This window comes from Jaculus jaculus, chromosome 5 (genome assembly GCF_020740685.1).
Source record: "Jaculus jaculus isolate mJacJac1 chromosome 5, mJacJac1.mat.Y.cur, whole genome shotgun sequence".
Taxonomy (NCBI): Eukaryota; Metazoa; Chordata; class Mammalia; order Rodentia; family Dipodidae; genus Jaculus; species Jaculus jaculus.
In genome coordinates, this window is record NC_059106.1 from 50,195,383 (window position 1) to 50,213,305 (window position 17,923).

At 53.9% G+C, this 17,923-nt stretch overlaps 1 protein-coding gene across 3 annotated transcripts in view; it reads left to right on the plus strand.

The window, feature by feature from the left end:
* Crocc (ciliary rootlet coiled-coil, rootletin) overlaps window positions 1–17,923 on the plus strand; it is a 48,794-nt gene that overhangs the window by 25,323 nt on the left and 5,548 nt on the right. For all 3 annotated transcript variants that reach the window (XM_045149051.1, XM_004657607.2, XM_045149050.1), the window contains 17 exons: window positions 771–953; window positions 3,080–3,224; window positions 3,611–3,757; window positions 4,041–4,271; window positions 5,004–5,197; window positions 5,454–5,581; window positions 6,639–6,808; window positions 8,515–8,694; window positions 9,329–9,463; window positions 9,809–9,952; window positions 10,319–10,557; window positions 10,976–11,135; window positions 11,378–11,545; window positions 12,692–13,064; window positions 17,080–17,249; window positions 17,367–17,487; window positions 17,734–17,897. In XM_045149051.1, coding sequence (XP_045004986.1) covers window positions 771–953; window positions 3,080–3,224; window positions 3,611–3,757; window positions 4,041–4,271; window positions 5,004–5,197; window positions 5,454–5,581; window positions 6,639–6,808; window positions 8,515–8,694; window positions 9,329–9,463; window positions 9,809–9,952; window positions 10,319–10,557; window positions 10,976–11,135; window positions 11,378–11,545; window positions 12,692–13,064; window positions 17,080–17,249; window positions 17,367–17,487; window positions 17,734–17,897 — 3,052 coding nt within the window. The remainder of the gene's footprint in view (window positions 1–770; window positions 954–3,079; window positions 3,225–3,610; window positions 3,758–4,040; window positions 4,272–5,003; window positions 5,198–5,453; window positions 5,582–6,638; window positions 6,809–8,514; window positions 8,695–9,328; window positions 9,464–9,808; window positions 9,953–10,318; window positions 10,558–10,975; window positions 11,136–11,377; window positions 11,546–12,691; window positions 13,065–17,079; window positions 17,250–17,366; window positions 17,488–17,733; window positions 17,898–17,923) is intronic.

Sequence of the window (17,923 nt, forward strand, 5' to 3'; positions counted from 1 at the left end):
CCTCCCGCGTGCTGGGAATTAAAGGTGTGCACCACCACGCCTGGCAGCATTCTGCTGCTTTACTCACTGCTGTGTCATGAGTTACTTCCCACCCACGGCCATGCTTACTTAGTACCTCGTATATTTAGGGATTGCTATTCTGAGTGAAAAGAGGGCAGCCCTACCTGATCCAGAAACCCCAACTTGTTCCAGAGGAAAATGTTACAGGTGCAGCCCCCACCCACACACACACAGTCACGACTGCCGGGGTTGAGGAAGGCGGCAACACTCTGCAAGGCTTCAGGGTTCCTTCCCAGCAGCCACCTCCTTCATTGCCTGCTGCTGACACTTGTTGATCCGCGCAGCAGGATGCAGTGGGATCTGACTGCATCAGCTCATCGGGCTTGTCAGACTCAGGGTGATGGATGTCACAGAGGCATTTCCTGGCCTTATAGCTTAAAAGATCTGGCACTGAGGTTGCCTGTAGGTCCCAAGAGCCTACCCTTGGCCTCTGCCACTTGGTGGGGTGCTTGCAGGTGATGCTAGCACCTCCTTCCATACCACTGGCCTCTGTGTTAGCAGTCAGGGGAGCAGGAAAGCCAGGTTCCTAGTGTGCTGAGTGCTGTGAGTAAGATGAGTTGGCCAGGGGCAGCATCTGGGAAGGCTTCTTGGAGGACAGAGGATGTGGCTTATGACTGGCAGAGGTGGGGAAGGGTGGGGTGTAGACTAGCCACATTCTTCAAGTAGGGCAGCTCCAGAAACGTCCTCTGCTCTCTCCCCTTGTCCTGTAGGGAGAAGAGCAGCCTGGCTCACAGCCTGCAGGTGGCCCAGCAGCAGGCTGAGGAACTGCGCCAGGAGCTGGAGAAGCTGCAGGCTTCCCGGGAGGAGCTGCAGCGGCAGCAGGGACGGCTGGAGGAAGAGCAGGAGGATGCTGTGCAGGAAGGAGCCCGGGCCCGCAGGGAGCTGGAGCGCAGGTGAGTGGGGGCTCGCCTCCCTGCCAGAGCCCTTCCAGAACAGCTCAGGATTCCCTACGGAGTTCCTGGGCCTCCTGCTCTCCTCTGTTAACCAGCCCCACTTTGGGAAATTGAGGTTCAGGAGGTATAGTCACCTATTTGGGGTCAGAAAATTGGTGGGACAGTGATGCAAGTGCACAGTGTTGTGCATACGCACAAGGGTGCACATGTCTGGAGTTCATTTGCAGTGGTTGAAGGCCCTGGTGGTGTCTGTTTTTCCTCTCTCTCCCTCAAATAAATAATAATAATAAATGAATGGAATACCAAAAAAAAAAAAAAAGAAGATTGGTGGGAAGTAGAGTTTGGATTATAAGGACAACTATTTATAGAAAGGCAAGATTAATAATACTCATTTTAAAAATTTTAAAATGGTGGAAGGGAGGAGGGTACTTAATAGGTTGATAGTGTATATATGTAAGTACAATGATTGAGATGGGGAGGTAATATGATGGAGAATGGAATTTCAAAGGGGAAAGTGGTGGGGGGGGAGGGAGGGAATTACCATGGGATATTTTTTTATAATCATGGAAAATGCTAATAAAAATTTAAAAAAAATTTTTTTTAAATGGGAGCCAGGCGTGGTGGCACACACCTTTAATCCCAGCACTTAGGAGGCATAGGTAGGTGGATTGCCATGAGTTTGAGGCCACCCTGAGATTACGTAGTGAATTCCAGGTCAGCCTGGGCTAGAGTGAGATACTTCCTCAAAAAAACCAAAACAAAAGAAAACAAAAATTAAATGGAGGATTGGGGAGATGGTTTAGCAGTTAAAGCACTTGCCTGCAAAGCCAAAGGACCCAGATTCGATTCCCTAGGACCCATGTAAGCCAGATGCACAAGGTGGCACATTCATGTGGAATTCATTTGCAGTGGCAGGAGGATCTGGCATGCCCATTCTCTGTCTCTCTCTCAAATAAATAAATAAATAAATAAAATTTTAAATTTTAAATGGAGTTGAGAATGGTGGCACATGCCTTTAATCCCAGCATTTGGAGACAGAAGTAGGAGGATTGCTGTGAGTTCAAGGCCACCCTGAGAATACAAAGTGAATTCCAGATCAGCCTGGGCTAGAATAATGCCGTACTTTGAAAACAAAACAAAACAAAAAAATTTTTAAATGGGACAGGGGAGATGGCTCAACCAATAAGCAGTTATTTTGCAAGCACAATACCTGAGCTTGAATCCCTAAAGCTCACATAAAGCCAGAGTCTGTAACACAAATGTCTGTAATCCCAGTGTCTGTTTTGTGAGAGGGGAGGTAGAGACAGAAGAATTGCCTGGGTGCTAGCAGGCCAGCTAGCTTAGTGACCATAGCAGTGAACAATGAGATGCTTTTCCCTCAAACAAGGTGGAAGGTGAGGACTGATAGCCGATGTTGTCCTGTACTTGCACACATGAACAACCACACACCAAAAAAATAAATAAATAAAATAAAGTAAGGGGGCTGGAGAGATGACTCAGCAGTTAAAAGACACTGCTTGCAAAGCCTGATGGCCTGTTTGATTCCCCAGCACCCACATAAAGCCATATGCACCAAGTGGCACATGTGTCTGGAGTTCATTTTTAGGAACAAGAGGTCCTGGTGCTCCCATTCATATTTTCTCTCTCTTTCAAATAAATAAAAAAAATTAAAGTTATAATATGACTGTTTTAAGCACTCAAATTCCCTCATTTAACCCTTAGGATAACCCTATAATACAGAGGGTGTTGGCTCCATTTTTATGCTTGGCAAAGCTGGCACAGAGAAGTCATGAAACTTGTCCCAGGGCAGAGATGACAGAAGAGCTAGGATGGGAACCTGTGCTGTTTACATCTCAGAGACATAGATGACAATGGTGTCTGGGGAGAGTGTCAGGCACATGGAAGTGCCACCTGTATAGTTTGTACATCAGCTTCACAAGGCAAGTGTTACTCCATCTTGCAGCTGTAACAACCAATACTACAGTCCCAGCTGAGGCAGCAGGCTTGATTGTCCTTGTGGGGGAAGCTCTTACCCTCAGGCTCCTTTCTCAGCCTGGCATCCTGCAGCTTGCAGAAGGCTCAGGGCAAGGGAGTGACTTGAGATCCTGTCTGTCCTTGACCCACAGTCATAGGCAGCTAGAGCTGCTGGAAGTGAAGCGCTCAGGGCTGGCGAAGGAGCTGGTGGAGGTGAGGGAGGCCCTGAGCTCTACCACACTGCAGCGGGATGTGCTGCAGGCCGAGAAAGCTGAGGTGGCAGAGGCCTTGACCAAGGTGAGTCCTGTTGGCCACACAACTAGCCATCATTTCCACTGGCCACAGAATGACCCCACTTCCATTGTCTGGACATAGTCACAAACTGACCTCTTCCTCTGGACACAGGCTAACCTGTGACCCAGACCTCAGACCTCTGATTCCTGTTTCTCCAACTAACCCTGGGGGCCAGAGCCTGGAGCTCAGGGTCACCTGGTCTTTTGTCTGGACCTGGGTCCTGGGACTGTGGAAGTTGGCGTCGGTCCTGAGAGTCTTCAACAGGTGCCTGTTGCCACTCTCAGAAGTCTGGACCCTGCCTGATGGCATCCCTTGGCTGCACCTGGGGTTCCCTTGGACCTTCAGATCTGCCCTGCCTGACTGGCTCTGCCACCCTGTCCTTCCTGCAGGCCGAGGCTGGCCGTGTGGAGCTTGAACTCTCCATGACCAAGCTGAGGGCAGAGGAGGCTTCCCTGCGGGACTCCTTGTCCAAGCTGAGCTCCCTCAATGAGAGCCTCGCTCAGGATAAGCTGGGGTTGAACTGCCTCATTGCTCAGGTATGCTGTGCACTGGCCCACCTGTCCTCACCAGTGAGACCCAGCTGAGGCTTCGCAGGGCCCTTGCACCCATCACCTGTCTATCTTCTTGTCTGTCTCTCCTGTGTCTTCTCTGCCTCCACTGTTAGGACCCAGCTCTGTTCCCATGTCCTCACACCCATGAGCACCGCCTCTTTCCCCAGGGAGCCTTGGCTGGGCTGGCTGTGGTTGTTGGGGGACGTGGAAGGGTCGCCCCGGTCCTGGGAGGGTTCCCCTGCGCCCTCTGACCCCTGCCCACCCCCAGCTGGAGGAGGAAAAGGCGGCCCTACTGGGCCGGCAGCAGCAGGCCGAGCACACTGCCACCTTGGCGTTGGAGGAGCAGGAGCGGCTGGAGCAGCTGCGGCAGGAGCAGGAGGTGGAGCGGCAGGGCCTGGAAGGCTCCCTGCATGCAGCCGAGCAGGCCCGGGAGGCACTGGAGCAGCAGCTCCTCACGCTGCGCAGCGAACGCAGCAGGTTGCAGGAGCAACTGGCGCAGGTGGGCTGAGCCCCATGCAGATGAGAGAGCAGAGGCTCCCAGCTGTCCTGGGATCAGCCACAGCCCTGCTTCTGGGCTCACATCCACCTCGCCTTTCCTAGCTAAGGTCCTTAAACAGGCTCCCCACCAGCCTATGCTTCAGTCACCCCGTTTGTCTCTTGGGGCTAAGAGATCCTGTGGCAAAAGGGTTTTTCTGATAAGACCTTAGCATGTCCTTCCCAGATGTGCTGACCCTAAGCCACGCTCAGTGCAGATCTGACCCACGATGAAGGTAGAAACTTGGCTAATGGAAACCACACAACCTGAGGAACCTTATGGCTCTGAGATTTGTCTGTCTTGGGGGATGGGTTCTTGTGAGAAAGATCGGTCTTGGGAATTGGGAATGGCTCTACTTCCCCTTCTCTCCCCATCCCCCCCGCCACCACTGTGGCCTACAGAGTTGCTCCCCTTGCTGTGTTTCATATATTAAGCCTCTCAGAGATTTGAGGGGATGAATAAAGAGCCATTACTCCCAGAGCCAATGAAGGAGGGCCCTCGTTTTTGCATGTTGCAGGTGTAGAAAAGACTAGGACTGTCTGGGTACATACTAGCACCGAGCCAAGGCTCAAACCAGGCCTCCTGCTGCCAGGCCAGGGCTGGGCCAGACCCCAAGTTGTAATGCTGCATAGTGGACGGGCTGGGGGATTCTGAGGCCTTTGGGGGCTTGTGCCCATGGTGCTTTGGTTGGGACAGCTCTCCAGGCAGCTGAGTGGACAGGAGCAGGAGCTGGAGCAGGCTCAGCGGGAGTCGCAGCGGCAGGTAGAGGCACTGGAGAGAGCCACCCGGGAGAAGGAGGCGTTGGCCAAGGAGCGGGCTGGCCTGGCCGTACAGCTGGCGGCAGCAGAGCGCGAGGGCCGGACCCTGTCCGAGGAGGCCACCCGCCTACGGTAAGGCTGTATCCAACCTCCGCAACCACAGGGTCTCAATTAGCCAGCCACACCCTGGCATTGGCCCACAAGGACAGTTACTTAGGAGCCCCATTTCCAGCACAACCTAGCTCAAGTTCAGCCTTCCCTAGGGAGCCTGGGCCTGGCTAGGCAGGTAGGCTGGCACTTGGCCCATGCTGGCCACACCCTGAGAGCCACAGTTTCCTAGGGCCAGGGAGGCTGAGTCCCAAGGCTTCAGGGATTTTGTATGTTGCAGCTTAGAGAAGGAAGCCCTGGAGAGCAGCCTGTTCGACGTGCAGAGGCAGCTGGCGCAGCTCGAGGCCCGCCGGGAGCAGCTAGAAGCTGATGGACAAGTCTTGCTGCTAGCCAAGGAGACCCTGACTGGTAGGAGGAATGGGGGTCCACCAGGATGAAGCCTAGATTGCACCCTGCTGGATTCTGGGGTCTTCCAGTTGAGAGCACTAGATGAGGAGTGTGATTGACCTGGGGTCCATCCTGAGCAAGCTCCTTCCTTCCCTGGGCCAGAGGTTCTCCCCTGACATTGGTGGAATGAGTGCTCACCTGCCTGGCCTGTTGATAGGGTGAGGTGAGGGAGCATGTGGGGGTCTTGGCACTGTGCCCGGCTCAGGCAGCATTATTGCTGCTGCTTCACATCAGGGGGCTGCAGAGTTAATTTCCTGCAGAACTAACCATCAGCTGCTTTCCCACAGCTCTTGGCCCCATGAGCCCATCCACAGGTCCCCAGGCATTTTCTACTCTCTCTAAATTCCATCCTTTGTGCTCAGCAAACATGAGCTAAGCACCTGCTTGGCTCATGGAAATTCACTTTCCTGTCCATATTCACCTGAGCGAGACAGAACCAGGGAGTCAGTGCCAGTGGGCTTCCCACCTGGGGAATGGCATTTAGCTGGTCCAGATGAGACACACCTTCTGCCTTGCCCCGTCTGAGTGCTGACAGGTGACAGTCACCTGAGTGTTTGTGGTACACACTAGTTCAAGGAGATGCTCTGTGTGAAGCTGGGTTGCTTTGAGAGGTGGCTTGTCTTAAAGCCTCTTCTGTACAAAGATAAGTAACAAGGCACGTTACAGTGACAAAATGCCATGATGCATGAATGTTGCCTGGCTGCCTGATTCATCCTGAGCACAACAGTAATGGGTGTTGCTAGATTTCTAACATCCTTTCCATCTTTGGGACCCTTCTCATCAGCCATTTTACCTCTTTGAGGCTGTTCTAGGTAGGTGGAGGGAACAATCAGTGGGCCTAAGTGGCAGATGTACGAACTGATGCTCAGAGAATGAGCCACTTCTCCAAGGTAACCCAGCTTAGGTGCCAGGCGAGCCCTCTTCAGATTTTGCCCATGTGGTTCACCTGACCCGTGTCTCCTAGCCCAGAGGGAGGTTTTCAACCTAGCCCTGTCCCCTCCCCGTCCCTCTTGTGCAGGAGAGTTGGCAGGCCTACGGCAGCAGCTGGCAACCGCAGAACAGAAAGCTGCTCTGGATAAGGAACTGATGGCCCAGAAACTGGTACAGGCAGAGCGGGAGGCACAGGCTTCTCTGCGGGAGCAGCGGGCAGTCCACGAGGAGGACCTGCAGCGGCTCCAGCGGGAGAAGGTTCGGGCAGCTAGGTGGGGGTGTACAGGGCTTGGAGCCATTGTCTCTTCTGTGCCCTCAGGAGGCATTCTTCTTGCTTTACCTCTGTCTCCACATCTGTGGAACAGGACTATGTGTCCACTGTGGGACTATCCATGGAGCAGAGTGTCCTCATCAGATATACAGAGCACCAGGCGTAGAATTAGGTCCAATCCGCTGAGCCTGTTACATGGGACCCACAGTTACATTTGAGGAAAGCCAATGAAACATAGAGGAGAAAATCACTTTGATCTGCAAAGGTGTACTCTTTGCATATGAAAGATAAATCTGGGACATTTTAAGAAAGGCAAGGCACACCAGGGAAGTCACTTGGACACTGACTCTGGATTTATACTTGCTACCTGAGGGTTTTATTTATTTACTTATTTTGTTTTTCAAGGTAGGGTTTCACTCTAGTCCAGGCTGACATGGAATTCACTGTAGAGTCTCAGGGTGGTCTTGAACTCATGGTGATCCTCCCACCTCTGCCTCCCGAGTGCTGGGATTAAAGGTGTGTGCCACCGCACCCAGCCTTTTTTTTTTTTTTTTAGATTTTTGAGGCAGGGCCCTACTACACTGACCTAGTAGCCCAGGCTAGCCTAAAATTCATAGTGATCCTCCTACCATAGCCTCCCAAGTGCTGGAATTAAAGGTGAGCCATCATGCCCTATATAAGGCTTTTGTGCCTGTTTTCCCTCCTAAGGAAATAGGTGGGTCTAAGCCCTGAACCCACCCCATCTTGTCTGATATTGGAAACTAAGCAGGGTCAGGCTTGGTTTATACTTGGAGGGGAGAAATAAGAGGTATAGGATGATATGAGTTATTGTGAGAGTGAGGTAACCTGTGTGAAGGAATCAGCACAGGCTTTAGTAAATGCCCCATCAGTTACTGTTGCTGCTCCTGGGAGGCCCTCTGGAGTGGCCTCATAATAGGCCAGGGTCCTCCATGGATTCAGGTGGCTATTACCATGTGTCTCCAGCAGATGGCAGCACAGCTCTTGAAGCAGGGCTTCCATGGTCTGCTTTTCACAAAATTCTTGGGGACAGTGTTGGGCCTCCCACGGCCCTAAGAACCCCATGGTGGTTGTCCTTCATCCATGGGCTCTAACTAACTATCCTCCATATTCCAGGGAGGTAAACTTCTGCGACCCCTGTCTCACTTGCTGCTGGCCCTGCCTGGCTTGACCTCATTAATGTCCCCAAGTCTCTGTTCTCTTCACTTCCTCTGCCACTCTGAGCCTCAGACCCCAATTAATGCCTTGTGTCCAGTCCTGTGCCCTCCACCCAGTCCCAGACTCCTGTTTCATGGGTGTCTGAACAAGTCCCTAATCTAAAGTTCAGATTTCTCCTTGTCCAAGGCTCTGATAATCCCTGCTGCTCAACTGGCCTGGTCATTGTCACACACAGCCCCTGTCAGTCCTGATCTGGCTTTCCTCCCCTCTCCAGCTGGTTCGTTACTGTCCCATCCTCCTTTGGGGAGCATTTTCTGTCCCCGGCCCACAATGCTGTGGCTCTTGGGTTTTACATCCCCGGTGCATCCAGGTCACAGTCCTCACTGCCCCACCCTGCAGTGACTCAGTCATCTACTCTGTCTCTTAGTATGGGGTATGTGAACCCTGCTGCCCAAGGTGTGCTGGGGGGCTGCCTGGGCCCCCCTGGTGTGTCACACAGTCTGGGCCTGGTCTGCAGGAGGCAGCATGGCGGGAGCTGCAGACAGAGCGGGCCCAGCTGCAGGGCCAGCTGCAGCGGGAGCGGGAGGAGCTGCTGGCTCGGATGGAGGCTGAGAAGGAGGAGCTGAGTGAGGAGATCGCTGCCCTGCAGCAGGAGCGCGACGAGGGCCTGCTCCTGGCCGAGAGCGACAAGCAGCAGGTGAGTGACCCCTGGGTGGCCTGTAAGGCTCCTAGGATTGTTCACCCAGCAGCTAGGGGCCACTTCTTTCCTGGGCCTCAGTTTCCTCATCTGCAGGATGGATGAGTTGGAGGGATGTGTGAGGCATCACTGAAGCTGTTGTCTGGTACACAGTGGCAGTGACAGTAGTGACACAAGGCAAACTGTTCCACATCCTCGTGTTCCTCTGCTCAGCCCAGGCTGGACTTGGCATCCTTATAGATGTCTTCTGGGCAGGCCCCATGGTGTCCACAGACATTAGCTGACCCTCCTGGAGAATTAATTCCTGACTCTCCTGTGAAGTAACGAGACAGAGCAGACTGGAGCCATCTCTCCTCTCTTGCTGATTACCCCAGGGCATGTGACTGCCCCCCACCCCAGCCACAGTGTTCTCATCTACGGAGTAGAGTGAGGCTCGTAGTTGAGGTCTGTAGATCATGCGTGGCTATGGCCTTGCTGCTGCTGCTGAAACCTGTTGCAGGACTATAGGGTGACCTCTGCCAGGGTCCACCTGTGGTGGCCCACTCTGGCCACTGAGTTCAGTGGGCACTTCCCAGAGGAGGTAGGGAAAGGACCTGCTAATCTCCCACACCCTGTCTTTCCTGCCTCTGCCCAGGCCTTGTCTCTGAAGGAGTCTGAGAAGACAGCATTGTCTGAGAAGTTGATGGGGACCCGGCACAGCCTAGCGGCCATCTCTCTGGAGATGGAACGGCAGAGGCGAGATGCGCAGAGCCGGCAGGAGCAGGACCGGGTAGGGTGGGTGCTGGCTGTCCATCCAGGGAGGAATGTACAGCCCAGCCTAGAGGGCCTCTCAGGGAGGCATGGCCCTGCTCTGCAGAAGCAGCCAGGCCAGGGGGCAGGTACATGCCTTTGAGACCCCTGTCTGAGGGAGATGGCACAGCTCCACCCTGGCGGGTCCCCCGGTGTCAGGGAGAGACCAGCTGGCCTCAGGAGAAGCATTTGCTAGGCATTGAAGGATGATCAGGGACTGGTAGGTCCCCAGAACAGGCCATGTTGCAGCTATTGGTTTGGGGGCATGGGGCAGCATGGGAAGGGGGCTCTTCAGGTTCAAGTCTGAGGAGCTCATCTGTCCCAGAACATGGTGAATGCCCTGACATCTGAGCTGCGGGACGTCCGGGCCCAGCTGGAGGAGGCTGCCGCTGCCCATGCTCAGGAAGTGAAGATGCTTCAGGAGCAAGCCAGGGACCTTGGCAGGCAGCGGGAGTCCTGCATGCGGGAGGTGAGCTGCTGCTGTCTCCATATCTGCTGGGGGCTTCTCCTGTGGGGATCTCAGGAGAGTGAAAGAAGATCTCCCTGCAGTTGGGGACGGATGGCCAATTCAGATGGCAGGCAGCAAGCATTTACTAAGTCCCTATTGCATGCAAGTAGGGGTTGAGATACTTGAGGGGTGAATAGGGTCCCTGCCTTCATCCACTGGTTGATTCTGATTGGTGATTACTTCTGGCCCACACTCTAATAACCCCGTCATAACCCAGCCTGGAGTCAGAGTCATCCTCTACAGAGGCAGGGGACAGGGGTCCCCTGGCCAGGGGTGGATGAGGATACACACCCAGCCTGAGAGGCCTGACCTGTGCTGGGCCCATAGGCAGAAGAGCTTCGGACTCAGCTGCGCCTGCTGGAGGACACCCGTGACGGGCTGCGACGGGAGCTGCTGGAGGCCCAGCGCAAGGTTCGGGACAGCCAAGAGGGTCATGAGGCCCAGCGCCAGGAAGCTGGAGAGCTGCGGCGCAGCCTGAGCGAGGGTGTCAAGGAGCGTGAGGCCTTGAGGCGCTCCAACGAGGAGCTGCGGGCTGCCGTGAAGAAGGCTGAGAGCGAGCGCGTCAGGTAGGAGGCCAGGGACTGCCCAGGGTCTTCACCAAGCTCTGTCTTCCTAATGACCCTCTTCCCTGGAAGCTCCCTTCACCCCATGGTTCTGGGGAGAATGTGCAGGCCTTTAAGCCCAGCCTGGCACATGGGTCGTTTTGATGGCTCTCCTATTATAGAACAGGAACAGGTGGCCACAGGCGGGGTTAGATCACCCTGGGGGACCCTACCTGTGTCATCACCCTGAAAGCCAGATATCCTCCTGGAGTCACTGGTGTCCTTCTCCCAGCCAAGGCCCTATCTACAGCATGGCTCAGTGCGGGGGGGGGGGGAGGGGAAGGGGCGTCATGTGGGCAGAGCCTTGGGGCACATGGGTCCCTTTCGCAGAGCTGAAGACAGTTCTTCAAGGGCTCAGGGCAGCTCTGCCTTGCCTCTCCAGCCTGAAGCTTGCTAATGAGGACAAGGAGCAGAAGCTGGTGCTCCTGGAGGAGGCTCGGGCTGCTGTGGGCAAGGAGGCTGGGGAGCTGCGGGCAGGCCTGCAGGAGGTGGAGCGCTCTCGGCTGGAGGCTCGGCGCGAGCTGCAGGAGCTCCGGCGCCAGGTACCTTCCCACTCCCACCGGCCTTGGCACACATGGGTGGGCTCTGAGGAGCCCTCCACTTCTGAACGTATACAAAAGTCTGGGCTTGTGTGCACACTCAGGCTCTTGTTAGGGCAACCCCTGGTGGACTTGGAGTGTTTAGTGGTGTCTGTATTCCTACGCCAGTGAGGTCTCCACCCCCTTGGCAGGGCCACCACTTGGCAGTGCATCTGACCTGCCTGTGTGCTCCCACTGTCTTACAGATGAAGATGCTGGACAGTGACAATGCCAGGCTGGGCCGGGAGCTAGCTGAGCTGCAGGGCCGCCTGGCCTTGGGTGAGCGGGCAGAGAAGGAAAGCCGGCGAGAGGCCCTGGGCCTCCGGCAGAAGCTGCTGAAGGGCGAGGCCAGCCTGGAGGCTCTGCGGCAGGAGGTAACCCGTGGTAGGCTACCTGGAGGAGGAGGGCTCCAGGAGCAGGGTGGGCTGCCCTGTGCCTCTGTCCTCCCTCCAGTGGGAAGCAGGAGGGCCTTCCTTCCAGTGCTGGGCCCTCCAGAACCTATTCCTGTTCCCTGTTCCTTGAGATACTTCCTCTGTCTTTAATAGTGACACACAAAAGAGCTGTGGGCCTGATGTGTGCGTTGGGGATGGAAAAGGGCTCTGAACACAGCCTTGTTTGATTTTTCCCAGCAGCAGTGAGGTTGACAGGCATTGGCCTCATCTTAGCAGAACTAAACACTGAGGCTCTGAGAAGTCACACATCTGCCTAAGGCCACACATCTACTCAGGTCTGCTGTGTGACTTTGATGTGTGGCCGTGTGCTCCAGGGTTCCTATCTAGCACAACTGGGGAGGTGGGAGGGCATTGGAACAGGTCCTGGCATCCCAGAACCTGAGAGGCAGACCCTTCTTCAAGCCAGAGGGTGGCTTTTGGGTCTGAATGGTCATGCACCACAGTAAGTAATGCTTTAGTGTGCCACCTGGTATGCAGACTAAGGAATGGTGTGCTCAGAGAGGCAGTGTTGCCTAGTGGTTAAGAGAACAGCCTCTGGCCGAGCGTGGTGGTGCACGTCTTTAGTTCCAGCACTTGGGAGGCCAAGGTAGGAGGATTGCTGTGAGTTTGAGGCCACCCTGAGACTACATAGTGAATTTCAGGTCAGCCTCAGCTACAGTGAGACCCTACCTAAAAAAATAAAAAAATAAAGAGAACAGTCTTTGGAACAAGAGTGCCAGGTGCGGAATCTGGCTCTCCAGCATGAGATGCATGTAGCTGTCAACATGAGACTTAACTTTTTTGTGCCTTGCATTTGTAAAATGAAGACGACTCTTAAAGTTTTCTTTGGAAATCCTTATGTGTGTGTATGTTAGCTGCTACTACTATTAAAGTGTGTACACTCCAGGGTTTATACACAGAAGGAAAAGGTAAAAAAATTCTAATGATTTCCTCCCACACCCCAGGGGTGTCCTTACACCTGCCCACTTGGATGGAGAGCAAAGAGACAGGTGTGGTCCCTTGAGGTGGTGGTCATCCGGTTGAGGGTAGCCTGTGACAGCCCCTCTCCTGGCTTTGCCCTTGCCCCAGCTCCAGGGATCCCAGAGGAAGCTGCAGGAGCAAGAGGGCGATTTCCGAACTCGCGAGCGAGGCCTGCTGGGCTCCCTGGAGGAGTCTCGCAAGGCGGAGAAGAAGCAGCTGGACATGGCCCGCAGCCTGGAGCTGCGGCTGGAGTCCATGCGGGCGGAGGCTGCGGAGCTGGGGCTGCGGCTGAGCGCCGCAGAAGGCCGGGCACAGGGCCTGGAGGCCGAGTTGGCCCGCGTGGAGGCGCAGCGGCGCACCGCAGAGGCTCAGTTGGGTGGCCTGCGCTCAGCCCTGCGTAGGGGCCTGGGTTTGGGCCGAGCGTCCAGTCCGGCTCCAAGGCCAGTGCTCTGCTCGCCGGTTAGGGACACACCTGTAGGAGGTAAGTAACCCCAGTGGGCGGATCTCTGAAGCCACGCCCCCAGCATGGCTTGCTGTGGCTCCGCCCCCTGCCAAGATCCATCCACTGCTGATCCTCTGCTCCCTGGTTCTGTTAGGAAGAGATTCTTCCTCAGGTCCCCTCCCTCCCTCTTTTTCTCGTGCTCTCTCTCCCTCATGTGCTATTTCTATTTATTTTATTTATTTATTTATTTATTTATTTATTTATTTATTTATTTATTTACTTATTTTGGATTTTCGAGGTAGGGTCTCTCTCTGGTCCAGGCTGACCTGGAATTAACAATGTAGTCTCAAGGTGGCCTTGAACTCATGGAGATCCTCCTATCTCTGCCTCCCCAAGCACTGGGATTAAAGGCGTGTGCCACCATGCCGTGCTCTATTTCTTTTTTAAAATATTTGGCACACTAACCACTTTTTTATTTTATTTATTTATTATTGAGAGAGAGAGAGACAGAGAGAATGGGCATGCTAGGGCCTCTAGCCACTGCAAACAAAGTCCAGATGCATGTACCTCCTTGTGTATCTGGCTTACATGGGTACTGGGGAACTGAACCTGGGTCCTTAGGCTTTCCAGGCAAGCTCCTTCCACTAATCCATCTCTCCAGCCACATCAGCTCTTTTCTGAGCATTGAGCCTCCATCTTAATTGATCCCTACCCTCTACTCAGTCCTCTTAGTCCCACATCCCTCCACATCAGTGCTGTGATCTGGAAGTCTCCCCCTGACAACACAGCCTGGCCCGGCTCCCTTCTAGTCCATTCAGACACTCGGTACTTGCCAAGCACCTCATGTGGTCCAAGTACAGTTGATGCATTGGCAATGACTGATAAACGAGTCTCTCAGGGAGCTTTCAGTCTACTCATAGGAATAGCAGGTGACAACTGTGATGTAGCTAGGAAATAGAATGTGTTGAGTGTGGTTAAGGTGGAAATAGGCAAGGAAAGATAAGGTGAGACATTGCTGATTGTTGAGGCCAACGTGGGAAACAGATTGGCAATTCCTTAAAAAGGTGAATGCAGAAGAGGGCCGAAGAAATGGCTCAGTGGGTCAAGCACTTGGGCACAAGCGTGCGTACCTAAGTTAGGATCCCCAGCATTCACATAAAGCCACATGCTGCAGCATGTTGATGATCTCAGTGGTTCTGTGGCAAGAAGGGAGGCAAAGACAGGAGAATCTCCTGGAAGCTTATAAGCCAGCTAGCCTGGTGAACACAGCAGTGAACGTGTCAAGTTGTTCTCGGACCACGTGTGTGCCATGGTATGTGTATGGCCACACTCAGTCATGAACTTGCACACTCAGACACACATTACTGATAGACCCAGCATTTCCATTCTTAGGTATATGTCCGAAAGAATTGAAGAGGAGCATGAATGGATATTTGTATACCAAAGTTCATTGACACATTATTCACAATGGCCAAAAGGTGGTGACATTTCACATGTCCATCCATAGATTAGACCAGGTGGGGTATTCAGCCTAAGAAAGAAGAGCGCACTAACAGGACAGAGTGATACTCACCCCTGAAAACATGGAGCTGATGGGAACACAGCAGTCCTAAGTGGATAGAGAGCTTGAGTCCACTCACATGAAGTGCCTGGAATAGGCAAATTCATAGACACAGCATGTGGGCTAGAGGTTACTGAGGCTGGGAGGGAGTGGAATTGAGAGTTAAAATCACAGTCTGGCCGGGCATGGTGGCACATGCCTTTAATCCCAGCACTCGGGAGGCAGAGGTAAGACAATCCTGTGGGTTCGAGGACACCCTGAGGCTACATAGTAAATTGTAGGTCAGCCTGGGTCAGAGTGAAACCCTTCCTCAAAAAAACAAAAAATAAAATTAGTCTTTGTGGGGTGGTCATAGTTGTCCAGGGATGCTCTAGCAAGGGACTGTCAACCCTCAGTGGCCATAGAGGATTGGCCCTGGGCTCCCTGCTCCTCCAAGTCCAGAGATGCCTGTAACTACTCTGAGATGGCACAGCGATCTACACATGGATGCCTAGACAGTGAGCCACCTCAAGAGTACATGTGCTACCTCGTACCCTGTACATGCTGCATAAATTGTTCTGTTGTGTGGAGAATGATGCAAAAAGGGTCTGAATATGCTCAGTACAAGTGCATTTTTCAAATAATTTTCTTTTTTAAAAATATGTTGTTTTAAAAGAGAGAGAGAGAGAAAATGGGCACGCAAGGCCCTTCAGCCACTGTGAACGAACTCCAGGTGCGTGTGTCCCCTTGTGGGCATGTACGACGGTGTGCACTTTGTGTCACTGTGCATCTGGTCAGCCTGGATCAGAGTGAGACCCTACCTCAAAAAACCGAAAAAAAAAAAAAAAAAGCCAGGTAGTTGGGCATGGTGGTGCATGCCTTTAATCCCAGTACTTGGGAGTCAGAGGTAGGAGGATTGCCATGAGTTTGAGGCCATCCTGAGACTACATAGTGAATTTCAGGTCAGCCTGGGCTAGAGTGAGACCCTACCTTGAAAAAAAAAATTTTTTTTTAAAGCCAGGTTTGGTAGCACACACCTTTAATCCCAGCACTCAGGAGGCAGATGCAAGAGGATCTCCCTGAGTTTGAGGCCAGCCTGAGACTACATAGTGAATTCTAGGATAGCCTGGGCTAAAGTGAGACCCTAACTCAAACAAACAAACAAAAAAACAAAAAAAGACAAGGGCTGCTGCGAGGGCCAGTCAGTATTTCACTGTGGACTGGTAGGGCACTTGAGGGATGGGGTATTGAGTAGGAGCAGAGTCGAGAGCATGTGAGAGCATGCGGACCTTTCAGGCCAGTAGAGGGCACTTGCTTTCACCCTATATTCAGTCTTCCACCTGTGGAGGCTTCTGGCATGGAGTGGAGTGGATAATGCATAATGCTGCTTTTTTGGGTGAGGATGCTTTTTGTTTGTTTGTTTGATTTTCGAGGTAGGGTCTCTCTCTTGCTGAGGCTAACCAGGAGTTCACTGTCTTAGGGTGGCCTTGAACTCCTCCTCTGCTTCCTGAGTGCTGGGATTAAAGGCATTCACCACCACTCCTCCTCCTCTACCTCCTCCTTCCTCCTCCTCCTTCCTTCTTCCTCCTCTTCCTTCTTCTTCCTCTTTTCCTTCTTCCTCTTCCTCTTCTCCTTCTTCTTCTCCTTCTTCTCCTTCCTTCCTTCCTTCCTTCTTCTCCTGTGCTGGGCACAAAGATATTAATTACAAGCCCCCATCCTGCCATTCCTATGTTGACATCTAGCTCAAACCTGTCTCTGTGAGCCCTCTGTGTCTCCTTGCTCCTGGCTGGCCCATCATCTCCCAACAGAGGACAGGGTTGCCCCCTGGGAAACCAGCTTGCCTTAGGTTTCAAATTTTTGGCTCTGAAACTTCCCGGCTTTGAGGGCCCACATGTCGCTTAGCTGCCCTGAGCCTGCTTTGCCTGTGAAGGGCTCATGACTATCAGGGAATTCTTAGGACCAAGTAGGCAAGTTAGGGAAGCCTTGGCCTGGTCTCTATGAGGAGCTGTGACTGATGGATAGTCCACCCATGGCCTGTACTCTGGGGACACAGCCGTGTACAGGAAAGATAGTCCCAGCCTTCATGATGTGCCTGGTGAGTGGGGTAGAGGGCACACATCAGATCACCCTGTGAGTAGGATGGGCTCATACCAGCCCACCTGGGGTCAGGGAGGCCTTGGGAAGTGGCCTAACAGATCCCAGGCATAGAGATGAGAGAGCAGCAGCATGTTTGAGGGCTCCACGGCTAGAGCAAGGAATGTTCTAGAACATGGAGCTGAAGGTGAAGTAGAATGGTCAGCTTCTATAGGCTGAGGATGAGGCTGGGGGAGGGCTTCAAAGCTATGTCCAAGAAGTCATGCTTGATTGTGGAGACCAGAGGGTCAGGCAAAGTGAAAAGTCCATGCTGGGAGGCGGGTGTGCTATTGGGCGCAGCAAGGGTGGGATGTGCAGGATGCCTCCAGAGCAGCTGCCATCAAGTGGCTCCCGTGTCCCTGAGCACGTCCTCTCTTCTAGGAAGTGGAGAAGGACTCAGCAGCCCCAGCCCCTTAGAGCGCAGCCCTGGGTCCCTGCCTCCATCCCCAGGACCTGTCACATCCCCTGCGTCTCCAGATCTGGACCCCGAGGCAGTGCGGGGAGCTCTCCGGGACTTCCTGCAGGAGCTGCAGCGCGCCCAGAGGGAGCGAGTGAGGCTGGTGTGGATGGGTGGATGGGGTGCCGGGGCCAGCACCCTGAAGAAAAGGGGCTTCAGGTTGTCAGAACACAGAGCAGGGGTCTTCCCTTTTCCCTCACTGGGACTGTAGGATGAACTTCGGATTCAGACCAGCACCCTGAGTCGACAGCTGGCTGAGATGGAAGCCGAGAGGGACAGTGCAACCTCACGGGTCAGGCAGCTGCAGAAGACAGTGACTGAGAGTGAGGAAGGTGAGTCTGCCCTGGGGACCCCACTCTGCTCTCTTGTGCTCCCAGACGTGGAGGTGGGAGGCTGGGGGATCAGCCTGAGCAAATCTTCTGTTTTGCCTTGGCCTATAACGTGACTCAGGGCTGGCTCCTCCAGGGGGTCTGTGACCAAACCTGCACACCCTCTGGGGTCTAAGCTGGCATGGGTAGGGTGTGGCCTGGTTCAGGGGCTAGGCCTGGCATGCCTGATGGCACTGGTGGTGGCCGCAGCCCGGCGCAGTGCAGATGGACGGCTGAGTGGGGCCCAGGCGGAGCTGGCCCTGCAGGAGGAGAGTGTGCGGCGCAGCGAGCGGGAGCGCAGGGCCACGCTGGACCAGGTGGCTGTGCTGGAGAGAAGCCTTCAGACCACCGAGAGCGAGCTCCGGGCCAGTCAGGTGGGTAGGGGGTTATGCCTAGAGAG